The 27,986-nt window shown below is 36.0% G+C and overlaps 3 protein-coding genes and 1 pseudogene across 3 annotated transcripts; 1 reads left to right on the forward strand and 3 right to left on the reverse strand.

Moving 5' to 3' along the window:
- The first annotated feature begins 1,104 nt into the window (after nucleotides 1–1,104).
- Nucleotides 1,105–4,473, forward strand: LOC119998806 (tubulin beta-1 chain). Its single transcript, XM_038846246.1, has 4 exons — nucleotides 1,105–1,232; nucleotides 2,245–2,643; nucleotides 2,815–3,084; nucleotides 3,547–4,473. Exons 2-4 carry the CDS (start codon nucleotides 2,250–2,252, stop codon nucleotides 4,230–4,232), a joined length of 1,350 nt encoding a protein of 449 aa, XP_038702174.1. The 5' UTR covers nucleotides 1,105–1,232; nucleotides 2,245–2,249; the 3' UTR covers nucleotides 4,233–4,473.
- Nucleotides 4,474–7,221: 2,748 nt separating this feature from the next.
- On the reverse strand, nucleotides 7,222–11,406 carry LOC119998112 (probable mediator of RNA polymerase II transcription subunit 26b). Its single transcript, XM_038845338.1, has 9 exons — nucleotides 9,973–11,406; nucleotides 9,725–9,793; nucleotides 9,543–9,625; nucleotides 8,952–9,007; nucleotides 8,725–8,849; nucleotides 8,543–8,570; nucleotides 8,145–8,461; nucleotides 7,970–8,060; nucleotides 7,222–7,805 (listed from the first exon to the last, which is right to left on the reverse strand). Exons 1-9 carry the CDS (start codon nucleotides 10,450–10,452, stop codon nucleotides 7,681–7,683), a joined length of 1,374 nt encoding a protein of 457 aa, XP_038701266.1. The 5' UTR covers nucleotides 10,453–11,406; the 3' UTR covers nucleotides 7,222–7,680.
- A 1,164-nt stretch (nucleotides 11,407–12,570) lies between these two features.
- LOC119998496 lies at nucleotides 12,571–17,830 on the reverse strand (annotated as a pseudogene).
- Nucleotides 17,831–19,062: 1,232 nt separating this feature from the next.
- Nucleotides 19,063–21,196, reverse strand: LOC119998104 (3-oxoacyl-[acyl-carrier-protein] reductase FabG-like). Its single transcript, XM_038845327.1, has 3 exons — nucleotides 20,857–21,196; nucleotides 20,507–20,736; nucleotides 19,063–19,603 (listed from the first exon to the last, which is right to left on the reverse strand). The coding sequence occupies exons 1-3, from the start codon at nucleotides 21,188–21,190 to the stop codon at nucleotides 19,325–19,327; spliced, it is 843 nt and encodes a 280-aa protein (XP_038701255.1). The 5' UTR covers nucleotides 21,191–21,196; the 3' UTR covers nucleotides 19,063–19,324.
- Between the last annotated feature and the right edge of the window lie 6,790 nt (nucleotides 21,197–27,986).

The raw sequence follows: 27,986 nt of genomic DNA on the forward strand, positions 1-27,986 counted from the left end.
ATTTTATTTTAATGTTTATCTAATTAGTTAATTAGAGATTTGGTTGCTAGTTTATTATATTTTTAATTTTCTATTACTAAAATATATGTCATTGTTTGTTGCAATTTGTGGAAGGTAGATACCTTTGATGCCATTGCTTGCCAAATTACATGGCCCGCACATGATTTAGATGGAATCTTTATATATAATAACTTTAAATGACTCCATAATTGACTCTCCATGATTCTAAGCATGAATAAATATATAGTTTTTTTTAAATAATTAATTTTCACAATTTTTTATTAAAATGCCTTCAAATTTGATAATCACTTGGGCGATAATCTAGTTGGTGAATCTCTTTGAGACCAAATCGTATGAACTCGGAAGGTCTTGAATCTAGATTCTCATTGGGAGCAATACATTTGTAGTAATGCACTGGATTTTGGCTCAACTTATCATGTCATCATTAGGTAAAAAAAATCTAAGTGTGCAGGTATATTTACCTGAGTTTATGACCATATCGAATGCCCAAAGTAATGTTGTTGACGGTTGGTTTTTTAACATAAATTTAACTGAATAATCGGTTGGTTATTGTCTATTAGTAGGTTTCTTCGGTCGTTTCTTTAAAGAAATATATAGTTTTTTATGAAAAATAATTGACCGATCGATTCGGGTTCGATTATGATCGATAATTTTGGACAATTCTAATGCAAAGAACAAACTTGTATGATGCGTTCTTGATTCCCAAAAATGTTAACAATAAATCTTCTTCTTTTTTATCTAACCATTTAATGTAATCCAAGTTGAAAAAATTAAAAAGGATATATACCATAAATTGAATTATATATCTTAGTATAAAATTAATAAAAGGAAAAGGTCACCCGTTATTTTCTCAAAGAACCAACTGAAATATCAGTCAAAAGGACATTCCGGTCAATTACGCTGAGGGCATATATGTCCCTGAATTTTCAACAAATTTTAAAATACAAATCCTCGTTGACACCGTCAGATCCCGGCCGTCCATCAAGTCCATCCAACGGTATCAACTACGGTAATAGAAAAAAAGGAGGGAAATAATACTCACCGTACGATCTTTTTGATCACCCTTCCAGTCTTTCCCTCTATCGCATATATAAACTGCTCTTTATGCTGCCGACTCCTCACAATTATCTCTCCCTCATTGTTTCTTTCTTCACACTCATCACTCTCTGATTCTTGATTTCCTGTTCTCAGCGTTCAAACTTCTGCTACAGGTAATTCTCTAATCTCTCTATGGATCTTGTTTGGTGGTTTATGAATTACGGAGTGCAGATTTGTTTATAGTCGGTGACGGTGACAATTCTCTCCTTTTATGTGCGGAGATTTGAAGATCGGTAGTCCTCTTGTGTGTGCAATTCAACTGTGTTGCGTGATTTTGTTTGTTTGGAAGTTGAATTTGTGTACATTAGTAGAAATTAGTATCGGACTGTGAAGTTACTTGGATTGCAACATATAGACTGAAGATATCAGTTCGCAAGTGCAATTCGCCATTGGAATGCATGATTTTGTGTCCGATCTGATCTTTTTTAGTTGATTTTCTCGTTTATCTTGCCTTGGCAGAGTGTTTTCTTGGGTACGGTATTGTGAAGTTCAGTTTATTGTTTTTTCAATTCTGTCCTGATTAAGTGTTTTGTTGCTCGCGTTGATATGCACAGATTTGTTGAACTTTTAGATGTAAAATTGTCAGATCTATGTGATTTTTGTTTTAAATTGCAATTTTAGCCTTCGTACTAGTTAGTGAGATTTAAGTTGCATTGCTATGATGTTTTGGTTCCTTTGTAACTCACTGATGGACTCTTTAGATTGCTATAAGTTTAACGTTGATTGGCATACTATGAAGTGTAATTTTTTACAATTTGAATGGTTCCCGCCTGATTTACTAATTGAAGTAGTCGAATCGTTAACTGCCAGTCAGATCATCGGATTTATTTTCTTTGAGCATTACTAATTATCATATATCCATTCTTTTGATTCACTCTGAGTGCTTGGAACTACTATATTCTCATGAATCGTATGGTTTTTATCATATTGTTTTTGTTCAACAGCTAGATCAGTGAGTTCTCTAGTTAATGTGGTGTACTGCATTTTTCATTGTCTTTCTCAGTTGCGTTGAACATACAGTATTGAATTACCTGATCTTTCAATGAATTTTAGGCAATTGGTGTAGATTTTTCCTTCAACATGCTTGTCTTTCAATGATCTTGAGTTATTTTGGATTGAATGCAGGAAAAATGAGAGAAATCCTTCATGTTCAAGGTGGACAGTGCGGTAACCAAATTGGCTCCAAGTTCTGGGAGGTTGTCTGTGATGAGCATGGCATAGACCCAACCGGAAGGTACGTCGGCACCTCAGACCTGCAGCTTGAGCGTGTGAATGTCTACTACAATGAAGCTTCTTGTGGGAGGTTTGTTCCTCGTGCTGTGCTGATGGACTTGGAGCCTGGCACTATGGACAGTGTTCGCACTGGTCCATATGGGCAGATATTTAGGCCTGACAACTTTGTCTTTGGGCAATCTGGTGCTGGGAACAACTGGGCAAAGGGTCATTACACAGAGGGTGCAGAGCTTATTGATGCTGTTCTTGATGTTGTGAGAAAGGAGGCTGAAAATTGTGACTGCCTTCAAGGTACAATGGGTTTTGGGAAGACACAAATAATTTATGAGTTTGCATTTTTTTAATTCCATGCTTGGCAGTCATATTAGATCTTCACCTATATTTATTAGGTATGAAGGAAATGCTTAATAAGAAGTCGAAGTAGCTGTCTTATGGTATTTGGCTTATGCTGAACTTGTACAGGTTTCCAAGTCTGCCACTCTTTGGGTGGAGGAACTGGTTCTGGGATGGGTACATTGCTCATCTCAAAAATTCGCGAGGAGTACCCTGACAGAATGATGCTCACATTTTCTGTTTTTCCCTCACCAAAGGTTTCAGATACAGTGGTTGAGCCATATAATGCCACCCTTTCTGTCCATCAGTTGGTTGAGAATGCAGATGAGTGCATGGTTCTTGATAATGAGGCTTTGTATGACATCTGCTTCAGGACTCTTAAATTGACGACTCCAAGTTGTAAGTGGAAACTTCTACCACCCTTCTTTCAGTTTTATGACTGGCTGATCTGTGGTCTTGCATATTTGTTTGGTTTGTGTACATGCACGGACACCAATTAAAGGAAATGTGATAGAGTTTTAAGCTTAGTTTACTAGCATCTGAAAGTGATCTTGGAAGATCAAATGCTTCCTTGCCTGAGTTCCGCACTATTTTCTGTAGCATGGTTCTTATTGGTCCTATGAACACAGTTGAAGAAATGTTGTCCTTGGTTATGTCAGTACACAGATAAAAATTGTTTCCATCATACATATCTCTGTTCTTAATTAGGGTAGTAGCAGAGTAAATTTTTCATGAACATTGCTCTAGATCAGTAGTAAGAAACTTGGTTTGGAGTGGGTCTTTCACTCTTTTGTGCTATCTTTCTCTGGTTAATTTTTCAACATGAATTGTGTATTCATTCCTTCTGATAATTTGTTGCAGTTGGTGATCTAAATCACTTGATCTCTGCAACCATGAGTGGAGTCACTTGTTGTCTCAGGTTCCCTGGTCAACTCAACTCTGACCTGCGAAAACTTGCTGTGAACCTTATCCCCTTCCCTCGCCTGCACTTCTTCATGGTAGGGTTTGCTCCTTTGACCTCACGTGGTTCTCAGCAGTATCGAGCCCTGACAGTCCCAGAACTGACCCAGCAAATGTGGGATTCTAAGAACATGATGTGCGCTGCTGACCCTAGGCATGGCCGCTACCTTACTGCATCTGCCATGTTCCGTGGGAAGATGAGCACCAAGGAAGTGGATGAGCAGATGATCAATGTTCAAAACAAGAACTCTTCGTACTTTGTTGAGTGGATTCCAAACAATGTGAAATCCAGCGTCTGTGACATTCCTCCCAGAGGGCTTTCCATGGCTTCCACCTTCATTGGTAACTCAACCTCCATCCAGGAAATGTTCAGGAGAGTCAGTGAACAATTCACTGCCATGTTCAGGAGAAAGGCTTTCTTGCATTGGTATACTGGTGAAGGCATGGATGAAATGGAGTTCACTGAAGCTGAGAGCAATATGAATGATCTCGTGTCTGAGTACCAGCAGTACCAAGATGCAACTGCAGATGATGAGGGTGAGTACGAGGATGAAGAAGAAGAAGAAGAAGGAATGGATAATATCTAAAGACGATGAATGAAATATGTCGCATGTCTGTGTTTCTCTGTATCTTTGTTCTACTTTTGTATTTGCCTGTATGATGGATGGGTAAGTGATTGCTGGTGGGAGGAGGAACATTGGGAGAGGGAACGGGGGTAGATGTTTTGAGAGTACCAATGTTTTTGGCATTTACTTTTGTTATGGATTTGTTCATCTTTCATTGCCATCTTAAAGTAAGTCATTCTCATATATTCTGTTGTTGTTGATACCCAATTTGTGTACTGGTTTGCTTGTGTATGTGCTTCATTACTTATAAGCTAATGGTGAATCTTTTTGGGCTAAACATTATGGATTTGGAAAGTTATGAGTTTGATTTTTATTGGGAGCAATACTCTCGTGATCATGCGTTGGGTTTTGACTCAACTTAGGACTTTTTATGTGCGCACATGTCTGATAGCTCGGGTTTATGTTCATTTCAAATGTTCAAAAGACAAATTTGTATCATACCATTCACGGTTGCCAAAAAAAAGTGATTCATTCCTTCTTATGTTCTTCATGTTTCCTACTTGGGTTTCAAAATCCTTAAAGAAAGATGGAAAAATGCAGTGAACAAAAAAAGTGATTCCTTCCTTCTTAGGTTCTTCATGTTTACTACTTGGGTTTCAAAATCCTTAAAGAAAGATAGAAAAATGCAGTGAACAAAAACCAAGGTAAGTAACTTCTTTTCCTATGTAGGGTTGTCCAAAAAAATCATGCTAAACCGAATCGATTGCCAAACCGATCGAATGGTCGGTTAAATTTATGTCAAAAAATGACCAAAACAGATATTGGACACCCCTCTATTTTTTTCCTAGACAAAAAATATACCAGACTACTTTTTTTTTTTTTTTTTGCAATAGAAAGACAAACCTTCAAACTATAAACAGGGAGAAACAATATCAGAGTTAACAGAACTCAAAATAAAAATGGGGTTTGGACAACTCACTAAATCCAAATTTAAGTCGAGTTAGGTATTGCACAAACTCACCCGATAGGTTAATTTGGCACGAACCATTTGAATATAGTTACGTTAGCTTATAATCGAACTCTCGATCTTGGACATGATTCTTTACGTTCTAGATCTATTGAGATAACCAACTATTCTATCACAACAAAACTCATTCTTCTTCCTGTTGAGTTTTGCATTTTGATGCATGAACAAGCCTGAGGCGGAGTGGCGGACCAAGTTGTTGGTGGGCTGGCCCCAGAGCAGCAGTCAGGCCCACCTCGATAACAAAAGGCCAACATTATCACATTCTACAATCCTAGTGTTGAAGGCAAAGAGAGAAAATCTTGGGATTTGTCCAAATATTTGATGTCATTGCTTATTGATTGTCGAATGTTGCTGACAACTTTTAGGTCTAGTGGTCCATTAATTGATTCCAATATTTTTCCAATTAAATTAATATTTAATAATTATGGGCTTCCACATATTACACAAATATTTCTTATAATTAGGCCCACAATTTTCAATAATCCACTATTTTTTAACCGAAAATAACACAATACAAATTTATCATTTGAACATCTGATATGAGTTTAAACTCGGGCCGTCAAACGCGTGAACGTAAAATTTTTTCACTCGACGACATAGTAAGTTGAGTCAAAACTAGTGCGTGACTACAAGGATAATGCTTCCATTGTAATGGTCCACCCCTTCTATAATATAATCTCTATGGGTCGTTGGATAGGCAAAAAAAAATATGCCAAAATTAAAATACAACTTTGACCTTTTTAGTTTTTACAAGAAAGGAGATGTTGCTTTTGAATTTAGTGTTTGATGGCTTTGAGGGTTAGTTAGTTAGTTGGTTGTTGTTTGGGTTTACCTAATAATTTGGTATATGTGGCTCCAAGTATGGCAACAAAATCTCATAACTAACCCTATCTCAATTCTTTTTGTCTCTATAAATAAAATGATAATAAACTTACAATATTTGTTGCTATTGATCAACTAATTATGATTTTTCTAGTTATAGTAAAGTGATTGAAACAAGTGCCAATGAAGAGGCCAAACATAAAAGGATGAGCAACAAAAACACAAATTAGAATTCTCTTTTACTTATCTCCATTATTAAATACTCAACCTCTTAATCTAAAAAGAACATTGCATTAAGTATGGAAATTAACTTTATGGGTACTTTTTTTATATTATTTTTTATTGGTATCTTTGTGTATTAATCATTTGTTTTTTTTTGTTCGGCTCGGATTCAGGTATATTCATTAAGTCAAAACATGTCTCTCGAACATATAAAATGAGAGCAATGCTACAAATCTTCAATTTATAATTCTATTTTAACCCGAGTTTATGTGGTATACGGACATATGAGACAGTCATTGATTATAAAACACATATAGAGCCACCTTAAGATCTAACACTTCTACATGATTTGGGGATAAAATAGAGATTATAATTTAACCATTTTTTATAAATTAAGTCAAAAAAGTTGGGCCATAATTAAAAAAGACAAAAGAGTGTCGCGTGGGGCCTACACGCCACACTTCACGACTGAGAAATGGTCAAGGCGGACCTTAATTGGATATCACATGCAATTCGATTTTTTTTTAAAAAAAAAAATTTGATTAAAATTTTTGGACTTTTTTTTTGCCATTTAATTTTGTTCTATGAAATTGAATTTTGTTTTCATTAATTATTTGTTAATTTTCATTTCAAATTGATTGGCCAAATATTCTTCTTATCATAACCATATTATTATACTTATCATTAAAAGCACCAATGTTGAGTTTCAACGAGTTCTACATTGTTTTTCGATACGGAAGAATAACATTCATATAAGTTTGTCAAACGATATCCGAAATGAGTTTAAACTCTAACCATCAGACCCACGCATATAAATTTATCACATGATGACATGATAAATTGACCAAAAAATGTATCAAACACCTGATAAATCACTGTCAACTCAAATGTATCAACCACAAAAAGTTACAAGGCAACATTAAAATAAATGTGAATGTCAATGATGAACATTCGACCTTCATATATATATATATATCCAAATAAAGGTAAGTTTACAGATGGTCAAGGGACTTATTTTGTGCACATTTGCATGTGTAATGGAGTGCTCTAACTACATGAAACAAAATATTGAAAGAAAATGAAATATGGTGGCGATCGATCGATCGATCGGAGGATCATTGATCATCCCATTTATGATTCTCAAAAGGAAATCCGACTCAATACCAAGTTAACAATCCGGATATAAAAAAGGGTCTCCTATTCCACAATTTGTTAAATGTAGAACAAGAGTTGGAGAGTGTCTCCGTGGATTATTTAATCATCAATGGATTGCTTGCAGTCGATCCCCGAGTGGGTTATGTCATGCTGAATCCGGGAGTTATTTGGTTTCTTCCGCTGGTTTACAAGATGGAAGAAACCTGACAAATCGAGCAAGACTTCTGTGCAGATATACAAAACCTACCGCCGTCCCTGTGCCCTATTCCGGTTATGATTACCTGCCCGCATAGGTTGATTTTTATGGCCAAGACCCTGCTTAGGGATATCATGCAACTCCATGACCTGGATCGTCCTCTTCTTCTTGGCTGTTAAATAGCAAGAAAGTTTAATGGACTCTCTCAGATCTCCGACTTCAATTAATCACTTCAGAAGTTGTTAACAGAAGAACTCACGCGTCGATTAACAAATGAAGAACCAAAATGCAGGGACAAAACAAAAAAAGCGAATTACAGTCTGTTAAGCGACGTACCATTCTCTGCATGTTGATAACTCTCCTGGAGTTTTCTTTTTGTGGCTTCGAGCTTCCTTTGAACTGTGACTTCATCCGAACACTTGAATTTCTAGTTGAACCAAAGAATGAATTCAGAACAATGCAATACTCTTAGCTTCATAGATTCAGAATTAGAAAAAAAATTAATACTCACATCCTGCGGGGCACTGAGAGGCTTTTTTTGGATAGTAACCTTATCCGATCTTTGCAGAAGCTTTGATTCACTAACGACCTTTTGTTCCTTACCTACTTTTTGAGGTCTTCCCGGGCCAGAAGCCACATTTGAGGGTTTCCTGGTCTCCAAAACAGCTTCTTGTCTCTTAATTAGATGGCTTTTGCTTTTGTTCTCCTTCGTAAATCCATTCCCTTCATTTTGAGTTTGCTGTTTCCTCTTTATGATATTTTGGTTCTTCGGGGAAGGTCTTCTGCCACTTGCACGATTCTTGATGAATTCCCCACTATTCCGAGGATCTGAAACAACATTCCCGTTTAGAGAATCGAAGAACAAGAGCTATCCGATGATAGACAAAAGAAAGAGCAAATGCAACTCACTTCCATCATCATCCATCCCATCAAAAAACTTCATATAATGGATCCAAAGTGACACCCAGAGAAATAAAGAGCAGTCAGTCCACAATCTTGATGGCAAATTAAAACTCACTTTCAAAGTTAAAGTACAAAACATTTCTAAAGAACAAAGGAAAGCAAAATGAAATGAAATGGATACGGGATACCTGTGAGAGCTCCATTGAAGTAGGTTGGGTAGCAAAGAAAACTCCATCATCTAGAGGAGGAGAAGGAAGCCCTTCTTCTTCATCAAGAACTGATGGATTCACGGAATCTGGAGTACCTTCCTCTCCTACAAATTCTCGATCAAATCAGTTCAATAAACATTTTCTAATATGAAATGGCATGAGTTGTGATTACTGAGTACGTTTATAGAATATGACAACGAAACTACCTCCTGCGACAGCTTTTGTGGCATTAACCCACTCGTCCACCAATTCTTTCCATAGTCTGCAATGCACAAGACAGAGTCAATTATATATAAAAAAGGCAATATGATTTAATCTAAATGACTAATCACATCACATATACTAGTGAAATTGCCTACGGTGTAGGCGAACTAACTACGAATTCCAATAGCTCCAGCATCATTGAATTTCCAATGACAAACCAAAGTAAATCCAATAGACTTCCATATATGAATTTCGATGCAATCGAGTTAACATGAATTAGTTGTAAAAGACCACCAAACTACCATGTATAATGCACGAAAAAATAGACAATCAGCATCCTCATCAAATGACAGTGAATCGTGCACAATCAATTCTCAATCAATAAAAATGGCAGACATTTAGGTGGTAAACCTAAACTCGAGTGTAACAAGTGAAGCTGAACTCATACCGCATATAATGTTCATGAATTATGAAATCATAGATGCTGATTCCATAAAGTACTACATGACAAGAATGTAACGATCATAAGAAGCAGGCAACAAATGTAAAAGGCACATATAAACCCGACTTATTCACTGGAAATAAACTCATACTCGATAAGAGTCCGAGCAAGATGGCGAATCTGACTTGATCCATGCTTTCTTAGGCCATTAACAGCCTTTCCTATCTCGGTTGCCTGAAGCAAGACAAATACCATGAGTCCAAACACTCGACTAAAAGAATTGATTTAGCAATGACAACCCAGCTAAGAAAAAACTCAATCAAACATTCAAACCTTAAGAATGTCCACAGACAAAGCCATCAATTGAAGCCGCCTCAATGAATCATACAACACTGTATCAGACTGTTACAAGAACCACCATAACACTACCAGTTAGAAACAGGAAAATAAGAGTTCAAAAACCATCCAACATTCTACAGAAACCACAAAACCTAATAATCCAAGCATCTATGAAAGCAATGAAACTCAATTTCAATGAAAAAGCTTTTGCCAGAAAGTGAATAGGCAAAGTAAATATATACCTCATCTTCACTGTCATGTAGAATATCCTTGATCCTCAAGACCTCTTCAACGGTTTGATGAGCCTCTTCAATCTCATCAGTCAAAGCATCAGCATCTTCAGAGCTGTAGTTGCTAACCATGGGAGTGCCATTCTGCATCTCTTCGTTGTCTTGATCATCTCTACTTGTGCTGTTCACTTTACTTTCTTTCCTCCCTCCCGCCCCAAACTCTCTCTGGAACCCTCTGTCATCGTGCTCACCATCACCGCCATCATCAGATATAGCAGAACCGGGTCGACCCGTAATAGGTGACTCGACCTGATCGGAGCACCGGTTGAATCTGCAACAGAACAGTTTCTCCGCAATTCGATCCCTTCGAAGCCGCAACTCCTCTGGGCAATCTGCGGCGGCCACCATGACCGCATGGTCGATGATGTCAAAAATATCGGAGTCCGCCGACCGGAAATAGTCCCTCCAGTGATCAAGCGATGCCGATTTCATCGCTTATGACCAAATGAGATCGGATTCGACCTAATTCGGATTAACAAATCGTGTTCCGATGATCCCCCAATAAATCAAAAGTAAGTCTTCGTGCGATTTCAGGAGTACCCAATACCAATATTCATGAGATTCTGATTATTTCATATCAAACAATCAAGTTTCAGCTCATTCTGAAACAAACCCAGAAATCAGAGAACCGATTCTGCGGGGAACACATGATCGAAAATCAAAGGCTAACGGGGTTCAAGCTTCCTATCACAAATTTGACCTGGAATGTACTTTCTGTTGAATATGGCTTTCTGTTCTCTTCCTTTCCTTCCTATTTCTGGTTTTTTCTTTTCTTTTTTCTTTTTTCCTTCTCTGTTTTTGCTCCGATAGGTAATGGGTTACGTCAAGATAGGATTAGAAGATAAGATGGGGGAAAAAAATCAGACGCCGTGACACAAACAAACGTTTGGATGTTTTTACCGGAATCTGACTAACTTTTTCCCGGAAAAACCACCCCTTGAACTTTCTACCAGAGGAAGACAAAATAAAAGACAGAAAATGAGGAACCAAACAAAAATACAAGAACCAGAATATAGATGCAAAAGATTTCTTTTTTCCTTGATTATCTTTTTGGGTTTCTCAATCTTTCCCTATATTATGCCTTGCGTTTGATTTCTCTGTCAAATACCAGCTGCTGCTAAAATTTACCGAACACAGAGAAATATTTCCTCTCTGGCTTTATTTCTTTCCCAAAACAAAAAAAAAAATAGGGAAAAAAAAATTTATTAGCTTTCTATTTTGCATTCATGATGGGGAACCGTAGGCAGTTTAAGGACCGAGTTGAGACTGGGTTTTGACTCGGTTGGGCTTTGAGTCGCCGGAGACGGAGAGAAGAAACCTGTCGGATAGTTTTACAGACTACAGTTAAGAGTCGGGTGGCAAAGAGCCGAAGAGAGGCTCAAACTCGGCGATTCGATCTCCAGCTAAAGTGACAGCGCAGTCGTTTGTGGCTTCAGAATAATGCGCCACGTTAGCATTTCGAAGTGGGACCCGTGTTCGTTTTTGTTTTTCTTCGTGAGTGGTTGGATCTGCTGTAATTTTTTATTTTTATTTTTTTACAGCAGATAGATCCACCTTAATAAATTTAAGTTATCTAAATCTTTTTAAAATAAAATTATAAATGTGTTTTGATCATAATTACGAGTCAAACATATATTTTTTTTATTCTAAACAAAAATCAAATTCATAACAAAATTGACATATGACATTTCGAGTTCATATTCAACAGTCCACAATTTTTATATCTTTTTCATGATATATGTTTCTCATTTTCTGTTTTCAATATGCTTTAAGCGTTTTCTATTTCTGTGTGTCTTCTAAAATAGACAATCAAACATGTTTTTGATAGTTGTTTCTATTATCGAAAACTCCAATAGAAACGACATCAATTTCAAAATTTCAAAATAATAATATTTTCAATGATTTCACAAATTTATTACTTATACACCAATTTATGTCCATATATCTCTTCTTCTTTATATAATTTACATATTCTACATTTTTCTTAAAAGAAAAGGTTATTATTAGAAAGATAATCTTATATAATGATACGTAATCAATTTAATGGATTTATTGCCTATAAGTCTATAACTATACATGACATGAAATTAACGTTCTTAATGAATCGGATATTTAAATCCAATAACCAAATCAAGCAAATGTTTAATATTAGGACACATGTATGGTAGGTATAGTTATCAAACTCGGTTCGGCCCCTCAACCCAAAACCCGTGGTCTGTTTGTGAAACCTACTCGACTCAATGTATCTATTTAGATTATGTCTGAGACCTCAAAAAATAATTTTTAAAAATTTTTTATTTAATATGGATTGTTGGATACGAAGCGGATCATACACGTACACCTGTACACATTTAATGATTCATGTGGTTTTGGATTTTTATGCGTGACGTGTAAGATCTTAGCCAGCCACGTCACACACTTCGGTGCATTTGAGTGGACAGCTATAGAATAGCGGTAGCCAATACAGTTGCACCACGCGTACGATTCCTTTTTAATGGTCGTCTAATCAAGATAAGTGGGTGGGTGACATTATTGTTGGGGTAGAAAAATATTTCCACTTTCTCGGGAAAGTGGAGAAAAAAGAAAGTACTGAGAAAAAGCTGCTGCCCCAACATTCCATGAACAATGCAGCATAGGCAAACTACTTTCTTAACTTCAAAAGCTCAAATTCTTCGACAGATTTTATGATTTATCCATGTTTGCTTAAGCAATAATCAGGAAGAACAAAGAGAGTTTTTCACAGTTGTTCATCAAAGCTGGTGAAATGCTACCAAAGCCAAACCAAAAGCAAACTGTTTTTCAAAAGTACCCTTAATAAGATCCAGAATTCTGTACACAGGTGTATGAGCAGGTGTAATATGAGCGCGGAGATCATCTACCGTAACTTCCCTGCGATCCTTGATCAGTCCCTGCATTCTGAAAGCTTCATTTGCCAATACCTTCTTTTTCTCCTGCATGGTTAATAACTTAATATCCTCTCTTCGATACTATCTCGCGCGATCAGCCTCACAATCGTCACATCCTCCTTCTGACCAATCCGGTGGACACGGTCCATAGCTTGTTCCTCAACTGCTGGATTCCACCATGGCTCCAGCAAGTAGACCCTGGAAGCAGCAGTAAGGTTAATGCCAGCACCTGAGGCCTTAAGACTTGCAAGCAAAACAGTTGGTCCATCCTGTCCAGGAAGTCCAAATTCCTTGATTACTTCAGCCCTCTTTTTCGCAGTCATCGAGCCATCCAAGCGCAACGTCTTGAAACCGGCTGCTTTCAGCGGCTCTTCGAGTAATAACAGCATCTTCCGGAATTGTGAAAACACCACGGATTTACAGGTTCATTTCCGGAGGTGCTGAATAAAGGTCGGACTGTGATAAAGGATGACGACAAAGGGGGCAGCGCGGCCTGGTGCGTCGCAGTGTTTTCAGAATGCAGGGGCGACAGAAAATGTGAGCACAACAGGTAATTACAATATGAATTGGTGGTGAAATGCAAATGGAACAGTCGAAATCTTCACCGTCTTGGAGTTGAGCGACCATCTTTTTCAGCGATTCTGGGTTATTTGAAACATCTGGGCGGAATCAGCTTAAGGGATTAGACAGAAGTCACCAAGTAGAAAAATGGTAAACAACAATATTCTGAAATTCAGTGGATTAGTAAATTTTAAGTAATAAGAGAGCCAGTGGGTCTTTCATAATATGCCTTCTGACTTAAACTGATAGGTGATAGCAGGCGACGCAAAGGAAATGACAAAATCTATACCGAATCACCAATAAACGCCATATCAAATACAATAACATAAGACTTTTTGCAGAATAAGCTACTTAGGATGTCTTGTTCACTTTGGCCAAGCTCGGAAGCTCACCCAACAACACTGCTCACTCCTGATTCTAGAAAAAAGCAAATGGTTTTTGTTCGCAAAAAAAAAAAACTACAAGTAGTTTAGGAAACAAACTACTGAAGGAACGTAGAGTCAGCGGGAACTAATGCATGTTAGAGATAGATTGAAAAGAACTAACAAATGAATGTTTCAGATGACCAAAAAAAAACAAGAAGAAGGGGGGAAAAACAGCAAAATTTACCAACCTAAAAACGAGAAGCGTAAAAAATAGACAACTTAAATTTAAGCCTTTTCATACCTTCTATTTTGCCAGAAGAGATCAGCGATATCAAATTTGCAGGGCACAATGCTCTATCAACACATATCTGGCGAAGCCGCAAAAGTATGCTAACTATGGTTGAATAGTTGTGTATCAGACCATCAGAGTCAATGTAATCCCTAACAAGACTCCTTACTTTCCTTTCTATCTGATTGAAAAGATTGCGTTCTTCTTCAAAAAGTTCAATGTAGTGCGACTCTATTGTTTTAGATGGTAATCCAACCAACACCTTATCTTTTGTTCTCCGCAAAGAAATGGTTGCCATTAGAATCTGTGAAAGGTAGCACATCATGTTTAAAATTAAGGTAGACAAGAAAAATTGCATATGGATGAAATTCTCCCACACAATAACAAATGAAGGACATTTCTGAAAACAAACAGCAGATGAAGAAAAACAGTCCATACAGTTGTCATAGGTCACAACTGAATAAAAAGATCAAATAACCCCCAACAAAGAATTGATATTAAAAATATTTTACGTACGGGGTATGAAAAGATCATACCTTAAGTTGCCATTAGAAACAGCAAAATTTACCAACCTAAAAAGGAGAAGCGTAAAAAATAGACAACTTAAGTTTAAGCCTTTTCAACTGAATAAAAAGATCATACCTTCTTGATAAGTTAAGCACTACATGCACACTTGTGATAAAAAATGACACTTGAAAAATTAGTTCATACTTGATCTTTGAAGTGTATGATAATTGATGAATAGTGAAAAGAGAGGTGATGAAAAAGGAAGAGAGATGTGATGAAAAGTAAGATAGAGATGATGGAAAGAGAGAGAGAAGATAAAAAAGAAGAGAGAGGTGATGAAAAATAAGAGAGAGATTATGAAAAAGAAGAGAGAGAAAATAAAGAAAATGAATATAGAGTGTTGGAATGTATGGAGTGTTGATGAATAGTATAGATTGTGGGACCCAATCACCCAATTAAATTGTGTCACCTAAGAGAAATGAGAAGATATAGAATATAATTTAGTGAAATTTGGAGTGTGTGCACAAGTAGCACCATTGTGGATGCTCTGAACACGGAGACATCAGGGGCCATGTCGCCTTTAGATGCAGATACCTGATCTACATAATCTCCAAATCCCACTAATTATTTGCATCTGTTATCTGCAGTTTAAATAGAATTTTAACTTTCTTCTATTCTTTTAATCAAATCAACTGAGCCTCCCCTTGATTTGGAACCAATTATCCAAGAAAAGCACCGATCCGTGGATGGCAATTACTGCATATGGTTTAGCATATTTACAGCCTCAAGCAGCATGCGAGCATCATCAATGCCAGAGCTTGGACATAAAAAGTTCACAAATATGTGCATCGATTTGCAACACTTGACACACAAACTCCTCAATATGAGGTGAGGTAACACCTAGTCACACATGGCATAGTGGCGTGATTGATTTGGTCAAACACCACAGAGAAGCAATTACATGCACACTTCATGATAGCCATCAAATTTACTTTGCATATAGGCTGGCAACTGGGAAACACACACACATTTATCATTCAAGTATCACCACTAATAGAACTACTTCTTCTGTTTTCCAAATCCAGAGTTTTCTTTCTAAAAAGAACAGCCAATGTAGCAATTATTCTTGATGGTGCAGATCAGCAAAAGATCGAAAAGAAAAATTCCAACATTTTTTGAAATCCATTCTTCCTCCACCCAATCACCCTCTCCCCCAAAAAATAAATAACAAAAGCCCATTCAAGGGTCAAGTAGGATAAATCCCAAAGTTCTAGTAATGGAACTTGAGCAACTAATCTTCAAGGGATCGTAGTAAACAGTAACACTGATCAACATAGTCCTACTTCGTCATAGACTCAATGAGTCAATGAATCAACAAGTCATCACAAATGGTAAACTACAAATATACTATTTGCCTAGGCGAAGAGAAGTTCCGTGTGTAATCCATAAATTTTTGGAATAGAGATTTCAATGTCAAAGCATTAAATTATAAAACAACTAATAGTAAAGTACCTGCAGACGTGAAAGCCCTTCCTGTTTCCCCAGAGCAAGTGGATGCTGAATCAAGCTTTGCCAATAGCTTCTAATAGAAAATGGTTCAAATTGCAAAAAAGCCACCAAAGAGAACAGATCAAATGCGCCATTCTGGATGGGAGTTCCAGTAACAACACACCTCCGCTTAGAACTCAAATTAGTGACAGCTTGACTTTGTCTAGCATTTCCGTTCTTGATGATATGTGCTTCATCTAAAATAATTCTCCACCAGTCAATCTCCTTCACAGGAGAATCTCCCCATAATGCTTCAGCAGACAGAACAGTATAAGTTGTCAAAACTATATCATACTTCTATAACTCTTCGACTTCTTTAGTCCTCTCCCCATAATACAGATATACCTTCAACTTTCCAGGTCTGATATGCTCTTCTAGCTGTGTAATCCATGTTGAAAATACAGCTGGAGGACATACAACCAATGTCGAGCACTTATCCAATCTGCCCACAGACTTCTGTTTTACATTGCCATGTAAACGGGAATTGTCATTCTTGTGTCTTTTATTCCAAACATTTCCCTTTCCAGTGCTCTTATCCTTCTTTCCCTTATTGACAAAAGTGTCCTCATCCTCCTCACCAATCACTTCAATGTTTCCTTCATTTCTCCCATATTTATCCAAAGCAATTAAAGTTATCAACATCAGCGTCTTCCCTAACCCCATATCGTCTGCCAGAATCCCACCGCGTAAAGGCTCTGGCCGCTCACCTGTGCGATAGTGTGTTAACTCATTTACATACTGCCCATCTTCTTCCTCCCAAAAAGGTGGTAATTCATTAGAATTCTCCCTGTGAACCATCCAACCTAATCCCTCTTTCTGATGCAAGAATAGGTCCGACTTGATGACTTCTTTTGAGGTTCCAAAACCAACATGGCCTTCTTGCTCAGATTTTCCTCTACGAACTTGAAGACATCATCCACATTTCTTACCGGGTTTTCCCTCACTACAGCTGCGTCCAACTCAATAGGCATATCCAATGGCGAAATCAACTCCAGCCTACTAGTTGAAAGGACCAATTTCATAGTCTCCAAGTTCTGAGGTTTTGCAGATATATAAATTTGACATGGAATTGTATCCTTATTGCCTCTACCAGAAGCATTGGGTACTACACCTACCAAGTAGATCTTATTATCGTCGACCAAAGGCGAAAGAACTGCCGCAACAGTGCTCTCAATGTGACCGACTTGGATTGAATGGGTATTAAGGACCCGGATCGCATTCTTGTCAAAAGGATTCCAGGGTTCACAGACCAGGGCAACCATTTCTCCGCAAGAAACTACGCCGGTATAATACTGGACGTCAACGATGTTGGCCTTCACGAAGCCAAGACTCTGGGTTTGGTAAAATTGGATTGGTTGTTGGTCGAACGGAGTCTCATCCCAATCATCAAGAGACATGAAAACCGACACCGGGTCCTGCATTTCCTCAGAATCGCTCATGGCAGGCATTGGGAGAATCGGAGACTAATGGGTTTCTCAAAAAGAGAGTTTTTTTCCGATTTGGGTTCCGAGTGAGGATTCTTTTGAACGGAAACAGAAAGGCGGGTAGAAAGAGAGGAATAGGAGCAGGCGGAGAGCGTGGAGTACGGACTGTGGAGAGTGTGGCCGTGTGGGGTTACTGCCTACTGGGGTAGGCTAGCAATGGCATTGGGCTTCTATAGGCCCAAACTTCATCAAAAAAAGGCCATTACGTTTTTTTGAAATGGGAAATATATTAATTGATTCATTTTTATTTTTTTACATTTTGTGGTTTCAATGTTTCCATCTTTGTATATTTATTATGCTGCTTGTTTGGCACAGTAGAAATCGGAGCGGATCCTCTAGCTGCGCCGCTCCCGGCTTCCGCTGTGCCAAGCGGAAACAGCGGATCCGCTGGTGCTTTATAAACTCCCAATATCATTGTATTAATGGGAGCTTATAAAGCGTTTTCGTTATCCTATTTATTTTTTTCAAAAAGTAAAACTTGGGGCCCACACTGGCCCCACATATCATTATACTTTATTATTTTTTATTAAAAAACAATTTCAACCTACAGTCACATTAATATCTCTATTAATATATTATTCAAATAAATTCTTTATTAATATATTCTGTCTATTTTTTATTAAAAAACAATTTCAACCTACAGTCACATTAATATCTCTATTAATATATTATTTAAATAAATTCTTTATTAATATATTCTGTCTGTTCTGCATGTATAACAATTTATTACACATGGGACCCATGTAATATTAAATGTTTATTTTTTTTCCTTTAAAATTTATACTTCAAATTTGAGTAATAAATCACATTTATTAAATTAAATTTAAGATTAAATTATTAACAACATCATTTTAAAATATAAATTTTAATAAATTAATTATTTTATTAATAAAATTAATTATGCTTAAAATTATATTTATTATATTCATCTAATATTAAATTTAATAATAAATTTTAATATAAAAATCAAAAAAATAATATTATAATACTTTATTTCAACAGTTTTTGCTAGCGTCAGTTTTTAGTTCACCAAATAACTCACAGCATATTTCATAGCTTTAAGCTTAACATATTTTTCACAGCATTTCTGCTAGCATTGAAAATCACGCTTTCCGCTCTGCCAAACAGAGCCATGGAGAAAATTATTAGGATGCAAATTTCTAAAAGAAACCTTAAAAAGAGCAACAAAAAAAAATAAAAAATAGGTGAAGATATATAAAGAACCAAGGAATTTAATGATAACCTAATTGATGAATCTCTTTGAGAGAAAATCATACAAACTCGAGAGATCCTAATTTTCCTACAGGGAGCAATAGGTCCATATTTGGACTCGGAAATCCTGAATTCAATTCCCACTTGAACTAATAGGTCCATATTTAGAGTAGGGAGGTCTAGAGTTTAATTCTCATTGGGAACAAATAGATCCATATCGAATGTCAAAGGAAAAAAAACTTATATAGTGTCGCTAACGTTTTTGGATATAACATTCTTATGAGCAAATACATCATGAGTTTTCGTATGAAACCCAAAGAATTACAGTACCATGAGGTTAGCTTCTCCTCCCAACACAATTAAAACTAAAGCCAACTGAAATTCTGTCGTCTGCATGGGAGTTCCGAGCTAAACCATTAGAGACAAAGATCTTCACAGAGAAGAAAAAATGGGAACCCCAGGAAGAGTGGCTCCTGCATCGACAATAAAGATGTTTCCGGTGACATATTCTGAAGAGTCGTGGATCAGGTAGCGAACAAGCGTTGTCAATGCTGGATCCACAGTACCATAAGTCCTCAATGGAACCGTTTTCATGGCAACAGTGGTTAGCCATTCTCTCTGCATAAGACCCTGTGTGATCTCCGATTTGAATAGTCCAGGAGATATCGAGTTCACTCTGATCTTGTACACCCCCAATTCAAGCGCCATCGTCTGATAAAACATTTGTCATTATTGATCCTTGGAACAATACAGTCATTGATAAAGATATATAACAAAAGGGCATGTAGCTACAAGCCTACAATAGTAACTAGAAGCTGGATCCATGGACGAAACATTAAACAGGGTCTGAAAGAATGCCATATGGATAAACACAAACTAAAACACTATTACACCAAACATTTAAGTGGTATCCAACTAAGAAAACACAGACAGAAAAGCTTCTAAACAGGATTCTTTGCCAATAGACTTTACATGTCCAATTGTAAGTTGTGTGAACATGTTTTCCATTTTAGAAAGCCTGTCCATATGGGCCCGGCTTGAGATTTCTTTATATGCGGCATAAGTTTAGAATCAAGCTCAAGTTAGAGTTCATCGAAACAAGCATGGCTGTTAAAAACTTAAGAACATCCATTGGCATTCTACAATACATGTCAGCAACGGCAGATTTCAAATCAGCTAGCATATTGGATGGGGCAAAAAGAACATATGAGACAATCTCAATCGTCCCAAAAATCAAAGAACGTGACTTTTGTGTTCATAAAAATCACAACAAAATAGTACAAACAAATGAGAAAACTCCATATAGCACAGAATTCATACAGGCAAATCAATTTAGCAATGCCATTTTCATGCTATCTCCATTTCCCCCTCTTCATTTGAACATGTAAAAAGTGCTCATATGAAAGAGGAAAGGAATACTCTCATACCTTCAGTTCCCACTCGTAAATATTAAATTAGTTATGCCCATAAAAGTCTTTATAATTATGAAATTACTTCCTTTTCATGTACAGAATGATAAACGATATGATTCCAAGAAAACTTCATAATTCCTTAATATTATAGCAATTGTGCTTGAGAGAACGATCACTCAAACAGAGCATCAGTTGCTATTACCTTTGTCATGGCGTTCAGGCCAGCCTTCGAAGCAGCATAGGCTACAGCTCCAGGTAACTGCCCCCGATCAATACCAGCAATGGAGGAAATGTTTATGATTGATCCTCCCTGATTCGCATCACGCATACGTTTGCAGACATATTTAGACACCAACCAGGTGCCTGTTAAATTTGTCTTGATAACATGGTTCCATTCTTCCTCTGACAATTCCAATGGATTCTTCACACTGCCTGAAAATAAATTACGACTCAATAAAGTCCAAATTTGACCGCAGAACCAAATCCAAACATCCCTTTCCTAAAATTTCCCGAGCAAACAAACAAAAGTACAAACCTAATCCAATTAATTACCTCTAACCCCAGCGTTGTTGACAAGGGCATCGATTCTCCCAAACGCGGCCCAAGCCTTCTGTACAGACTCATCGATCTTGGCTCCATCGGCACAAACATCGAGCTCAAAGGCCACTACGCGAGGCCCTGAAACAGCCGGGTGGAGCTGGTTGATCTCGTCGCAGAGTGAGATGAGACGATCACGGCGCCGAGCCGCAGCCACGACCTTGCAACCGGCTCTGGCGAGGTCAAGGCAGAAATCCCGGCCAAGCCCCGACGAGGCACCGGTTACCATCACGACCTTGTCGCTTAGGTCCGCCCATGGCTCCAACAGAGCTGACACGCGACTCTCCATAATTTCACCAGAGTTCAGTGAAATGTGCGTGTATTTATACGTGGAAAGCGCCACGTATTACACGTGGATTTTCTAATTTGTAAATGGAAAATGACATATAGCCTATTATAAGTTTGGTAACCCAAAACCTAACAAATTTATTCCATTGATTAAATGGAATAACTTTATTCAATTATTTTATCTCAGAATTCATTATTCAAAATTTATTATTTTAATATAAATTTCATTATTTTTTAAAAGTATATTCTATAATTCATTGTTTTAGTTTTGAATCCATTGTGTTTTAAAATTCCATTGAAAAAAACAATGAAATTAAGATTTACCCAATAAAATTAATCGATATTGGATATTGTTTGAAAGAGTTTTATGAGTTGATTCTGAATGTCTTATTTCTTAACAAATTTAACATATATATTTTGAGAATTAAAACATTTTAAAATTTTGTTTAAGAAACTCGGTCTCTTATAAACTATCACTATATGAACTACATAGGACTATTGTTTTTAAATTGGCGTTGACTTAAATAATTTGGTATTAAACTTTCGGGGAAAATAACGTGAAATCACTTGGAAAATCAGGAACAAAGTCCGTTGACTGGTCAATGGGATGTTGGGGTTGAAATTAGTAGGTGAGTCAAGTCCACGACTTCACATTCGTTCAAACTTCAAACGCTGGTCAATCCCCTAACTTGCGTCCCCTTTCACGTGACGTGAGACTAAAGAAGCCCACATGTGTATATGTAAACTAAACGGGGTGCGTTCGGTAGCGTGCACTTGTCAAACGCGTCGTTTTTGACTTGAATACATTGTGTTCGGACAAAAAAAAAAGTGTTTGTCCGAGTAGTGAGTTATGATATATCTGCACAGTAGATCATGATGAGTTTGAAGTTGAAGGCTTGATCCATTTTCTGAGTAAAAAAAAAAGATATTTTTCTCCGATTTTACCGTCAAACAATTTTGTTGTTGAGTTTATATTTTTATAAAAATGAATTCATCAAAAATTAAGTGATATCAAAGAAAAATATCTAATTTTACCATCACCTCTTCACAAAAATTTTAATGACGCTCCAAATACTTTTTGTCACCACAACTCATCTCACCTTGGCTCACCACATTAGGTTAAAACAAAAGGACCCTATTTCGGGCCACAAAATCAGGCATAGGCCATAGAAATCCATTAATCGATGGTTCATTACTACAAATCAAACCTGGCTCCTGTATTAGATTTTTCGAAATGGTTTTTCCAACTGGGCCGGTTATGGACTTGGGCCGCTAAATAGATGGAAAAACAATTGAGCGCAAAAGCTTGTTGGCTCGGGTAATTACAATCTTGTCAAATGATTGGGCCTACAAATAAAAATAAGCACATTTCCAGCCCAAACTATCAATTAGGCCCGTACTTAATTTCAATAAAAAATTAAAAATAAAACACTTATTTATGGTAATTGTATCTATATATTCTTTTTTTTTTGAAAGGTAATTGTATCTAGATTCTATAAACATATACATGGTAATACTGATTTGATTATAATTCTATTACTGTAATAAATCCAATTTTACCTATAATATTTGTTAAATATATAAAGCATAATGTGGGAGGAATAATTATCAAATGTGTAAAAAAGAAAAAAAAAAAGCTGCATTTTTTTTTTGGCAGGAGAATATTCAATCCCAATGTCTGTCCAACATGCACATAAAAATCTTTTTTGGGCCAGGAATACTCATAGAATCAACCAACCAACCACTTGATTATTATGGTTAACGTGTGTCCAAATTGAAAAAAAAAATAATTGGGAAAAAAAGAAGAGAGAAAGCAGCCTTGTGTTTTTTCCTTTTCTTTTTTGAAAAGAGTGAAAATCACAATATTTCATTTAATGATAATAACCATTAAACCTAACACCACAAAAATAATATAAAAATTTTCAAACGTCGGATAATATCGGATTATACTAAGAAAATACAAACACCGGACTATAAACTGTATTGGGCTAAATCCGAGTAAACTAGACAACATCAGACTACATACTACACCGAGATAAATCTGAATATACTACAAATAAACACCAGAAAAGACTTGTGGTCTGTACACCATTCTGGTTCAAAGTGGTATGGGGGACCCTCCTACTCACTGTGATAATTCCAATGATCAGTCAGTCCACCTCCCAAAAATTGCTGTTCTTTTCTTCCTAAGTTCCCACTCTTGGTCAAAATCTTCCTTTCCTTTCTTTTCTCCTTCTTTGTTAGTTAACTGTTTTTAAGAAAAAGAAAAAAAGAAATCTAGGGTTTGGTGGGTCACCTAACAATATCATAATAAAGATAAAAGTGGGGGTTGGTTTGGTTTCTCTTAATAATGATTGTCCGCAACATAATGGCCAATTGGGCATGGCATTTCTCAAGGCATTATGGTGCCAAAAATTACAATATTTTTTTAATAGAGATAACGACGCTATATAAATTTATCATTTGTATATACGATATAGACCTAAATTTGAATTGTCAGACCCGCTCATTCATAAATTTCTCTTCTGACAACATGAAGTTATGGCAAAACCCAATGCGTTGCCACAAGGGTATTTGTTCCTAGAATCATTAGGGTGATAGTCTAGTTGATAAATCTTTCTAGGACTAAATTGTTCCTAGAACCACTAGGGTGATAGGCAATACCCATATGGCTACGCTGGGCCTTAGGCCCAACTCATCCAGTCATCAAGTGAAAAACTTCTGTGCGTGTGGACCTGGCGACCCGAGTTTAGATTCATATCGAATGTCCAAAGGCCAAGCTTGTATAGTGTTGTTCTATGTTATTATCGTGTAAATTAAAGTATTTTTTCAATAACTGAGAATGATACTATATATATACATCCGATATGAACCTAAATTATGATAGTTAGGCTCACATGCACAGAAGTTTACCACCTGACGATATGATAAGTTGGGGTAAAACCCAAAGCGTGACTATAAGGGTATTATTCTTAATTGAAAACAAATTTATTACTTTTTGAGTCCATACAGTTTGGCTTCCAAAAATGTTCACACTAGACTATCACCCAAATAGTTTAAAAACATTACAATACCACAAAGTTTCAAACTTTCAACACCCATAATCTCCTTTTGATTTGACACAAAATGCCACATCTTAAGGCCTAAATTGCAACACCAACCGAAAAAAGAAAAAATCCTAATTTCAACACCTTCTCATTAGACTTTTTGTCGTCTTAATTAGCGCCCAAATCACCATTGGATTCTCCCCTTGATTATCAAAAGTCTCTAACCAAAAACATTTGACTAAAAATGACTTAAAAATGGTGGAATATATATCTGTATTCCATGTTCTTGCATGTTCACTAACAATTTTAAATTACTAAAATAAAAAGAAACAAAAATAGAAATAAAAATCTCTCTCTCTTTCTCTATCTAACTGTTTGTTAATTTGTTCTCTCTTCCAAATTCTTAATCAACTTTATATTCCTTTGTTTTGAAAAGAAGAGGTGGTGAATAGGGTATGGAAGAATAAGAATATTTTATTTTATTCCTTTCCTTTCCTTTCCTTTTTATCTTGTAAGCACAAAGCAACTTCATTCCTTCAATGAAAGGGCGGGAATCAGTGCAAGTCCTTCTCTGCTTTTGCCTACACAAGCTTATAATAAGAGCTGACCAAATCTAGTGTGTATATACACACACAGACACGTATATATACATACATGCATATTTGTCCATACATAGCAAAGTGTATGTATAAATGGTCATAGCTCTTTAATATATTCACATACTATAGCTTTTTTTACACTGTCGTCAAGTAAGAAATTTTTGCGCGTGCGGATATGATGATCCCAGTTTAAACCCATATATATATCGGATGTTAAAACAACAAACTTTTATGGTATCGTTGATTATAAAAAAAATTGTTTGGTGTATATATTTGACACATTTTCTAGTGCAAGTTTTGGATAATTAAATAAATTGAGTGATAAATGAGTATTATGATTGAATAGTAGGACGTTGTTTGAGCCTGAATTAAAGGGATACTTAACACCTTAGACTTTCTCATGATACACTTGATGTTCAAGGGTTGGTGGGTGGTCATGAGAATACTTATCAAAATCAACATTGTGATTTTGATAGAAATCACCCACCATAGAGATTGATAATTATTGATCATCATAATATGATACTTTTTTTTACTATAAGCCTGTGTATAAACTACATAATATGGATTCAGAAAGTCATGAGTTCGATTTTCATGGGATACCCTTGTGGCCGCGTGTTGGGTTTTGACCTAACTTACCTTGTTAATAGGTGAAAATTTTATATGGTATCGTTCTCGGTTACTCCCTCCGTCCCATTTTAATTGTCTCTTTCAATTTTACACACAGTTTAAGAAATTGCATTACTCCCCTTCAATTTGACATTTATACCCTCATTTATAGAGGACAATTAAGATGTCAATGACTCATTGGGAATTCACTCCATTAGCTTTTCAATTTAAGGGTAAGATGGGAAGAATGTATGAAATTAGTTTTAATTAATTGAAATGGGCCTGCATTTTGGGACATCCCAAAAAGGAATAGAGGACAATTAAAATGGGACGGAGGGAGTATTAATTTGTTTTTTATTAAAATGACATCCAAATGAAAGTAATTACCTACATGAATTAAACTGAAATAAGGTACAATAATAATATAAATTAACAAAGGAATACATCATTGATATCAATGAGTACACTTCACAACTATAGACATGATCATGTTGATGTTCTAATTTGAACTAGATTGAACTACTAGGGCGGTTTGTATAACTAACTAATTATAATTTATAACTATACAATAATGGAAATTTGAAAAATATAATGAAATTCAATCATTATTATCGTGCAAATTTTAGCAATAATTAATAAGAAATAAACAAGCCATGCATGGCATATGATGAATCAAACTATAATTTGGTTTAATTCAAGTTTCGAATTTAAATTTGTTTTGATGATTGGGATTGTATAATAAAAAATTGATAAATAATAATTTTTTTTTTGATGGGATGATAAATAATTAGTTAATGCATATATAGCATGCTAACATATATAATCAAAAACTAATTATTTTTGCTCCTTAAAGTCTCCACCTAATAATACCATATCTATATATAACACCATAATTAATACTCCAACATTAGTTGTTATATATATTTCTCAAAACCCTTACTATTGATCTCTTTCAATACTTTTGAATTTGAACATGCATATACATATTTTGGGGGTCATTAACGGGTCAGATAGACCTACTCGTACAACACATATTAGCTTAATAATAAACTTGTTTACAGCCAAACCAATACATATGAATTTCATGTATTCGAACTAGGGGAGTGCATCCACAACTTAAAAAAAAGACATTTGTTTGGTAACCAAAAAAATTCAGCAGAAATGTCCTTTTTGGACAATCCATTAAATCCAAACTCAGGTTGGATAAGACACGTGCAAACATGCCTAATAGGTTAGTTGATCGGAGACTCAGCACAAACCACTTGTAAATAATTGTGTAAACTTAGAATCAAACTCCCAATCTCGAGGGAAATTCTTTATGCCTCTGCGTCTGGAGAGATAACTACTTGGGCTCCTTGCAAGTGATACCCTTTTTCAGATCCCCACAAAAAATAAATGGCCACATTTTCTTTTCTTTGGATTCTTTAATGTTTATATATACTAGGGGTGAATCCCTACAATACAAGAGAATTGGGTACTTAGAAAGTAGTAATATAGATGTGGTCTTCACAAACTAGATAGAGTTATAATATGAACAAAAAGATTAGAAAGTTGATCAAGAACATCAAGAAAATAAAAAAAAGTTGACAAATATGAAGTTGTCTGGAATTCTTCAACAAGGTTAGGTTTGCACAAAAGTCTCATCCAAAAATTCAACATGTTCATGCAAGATTGGTGTTATGGTGTGTGAAAAAAAAAAGAGTTTTGGTTGGAATGATGAAGTTAATTGTGATAACTCATTCCAAATGCGAGAGATTGCTACGCCTGGGCACTATTTCTCACATGGATTTCGGCCCGTCTTTCCTGCCTCTAGCGTGGAGGGGTTTATGGTGTGTATGATGCATTTATATATAATATATAAATTAAGTGTTAATTTTTTTCATAGAAAGACAAATCCAACTCAAGCAATTCTATTATATAAATTGGATTGTGAAGAAAAAAGAAACAGAGCCCAACAAAAAGCAGGTCAAAGCTGGAACACACAAGACAATACAATGGCAGCTCTCCAATTCTTTTATTTTCTTAAACTTGTTTTCACTGTTCACATATACCAATCTATATATATAGGTATATCTCTTCTTCAAGGTTTTTGTTTGTGAGTTCTTCAAGTTTTTTGGGATCCATAAGGACAGCCTGGAAGGATCCAAATTTCCAACCCCACTTCCATTATTAGAGCATCTGCATCAGTTTCTCTTAACAGATTCCCTAAAATACAGACAAAATGTCATTTTCCCCTATTTTACAGATTCCCTATCCAATCAACACTGCATCAGATTACCTATCATATTCTCTATTGCATTAAAATAATATTTATTTCTCTTTCCTTTATTTATTCTATTCATATAAACTACTTCTATTTAAAATAATAAATTAATTACATTTAAAACAATATATTAATTAAAATAATAAATTAATGTTATTAAAAATTAGAGAAAAAAATTGAGGAGAGAGAAAGAAGAGAGAGAAAAAGTGATGAGAGAAAGAGGAGAGAGAAAGAAAGGAGTGAGGAGAGAGAGAGGAGAGAGAAAGAAGAGAGAGAGAA

The sequence above is a fragment of the Tripterygium wilfordii genome, chromosome 5 (assembly GCF_013401445.1).
Source record: "Tripterygium wilfordii isolate XIE 37 chromosome 5, ASM1340144v1, whole genome shotgun sequence".
NCBI lineage: Eukaryota > Viridiplantae > Streptophyta > Magnoliopsida > Celastrales > Celastraceae > Tripterygium > Tripterygium wilfordii.

What these genes read in the sequence shown, in the direction of transcription:
- LOC119998112 (XM_038845338.1), bottom strand. Translation starts at nt 10,452, where the DNA reads ATGAAATCGGCATCGCTTGATCACTGGAGGGACTATTTCCGGTCGGCG. An exon ending in CTCTCAGTGCCCCGCAGGAT is followed by an intron (nt 8,061 to 8,144) that starts GTGAGTATTAAT and finishes TGGTTCAACTAG; the next exon opens with AAATTCAAGTGTTCGGATGA. An exon ending in TTATCAACATGCAGAGAATG is followed by an intron (nt 7,806 to 7,969) that starts GTACGTCGCTTA and finishes GCTATTTAACAG; the next exon opens with CCAAGAAGAAGAGGACGATC.
- LOC119998806 (XM_038846246.1), top strand. Translation starts at nt 2,250, where the DNA reads ATGAGAGAAATCCTTCATGTTCAAGGTGGACAGTGCGGTAACCAAATT. An exon ending in AAATTGTGACTGCCTTCAAG is followed by an intron (nt 2,644 to 2,814) that starts GTACAATGGGTT and finishes GAACTTGTACAG; the next exon opens with GTTTCCAAGTCTGCCACTCT. An exon ending in TAAATTGACGACTCCAAGTT is followed by an intron (nt 3,085 to 3,546) that starts GTAAGTGGAAAC and finishes AATTTGTTGCAG; the next exon opens with TTGGTGATCTAAATCACTTG.
- LOC119998104 (XM_038845327.1), bottom strand. Translation starts at nt 21,190, where the DNA reads ATGGAGAGTCGCGTGTCAGCTCTGTTGGAGCCATGGGCGGACCTAAGC. An exon ending in CAACAACGCTGGGGTTAGAG is followed by an intron (nt 20,737 to 20,856) that starts GTAATTAATTGG and finishes ATTTATTTTCAG; the next exon opens with GCAGTGTGAAGAATCCATTG. An exon ending in GCCTGAACGCCATGACAAAG is followed by an intron (nt 19,604 to 20,506) that starts GTAATAGCAACT and finishes ATGTTTTATCAG; the next exon opens with ACGATGGCGCTTGAATTGGG.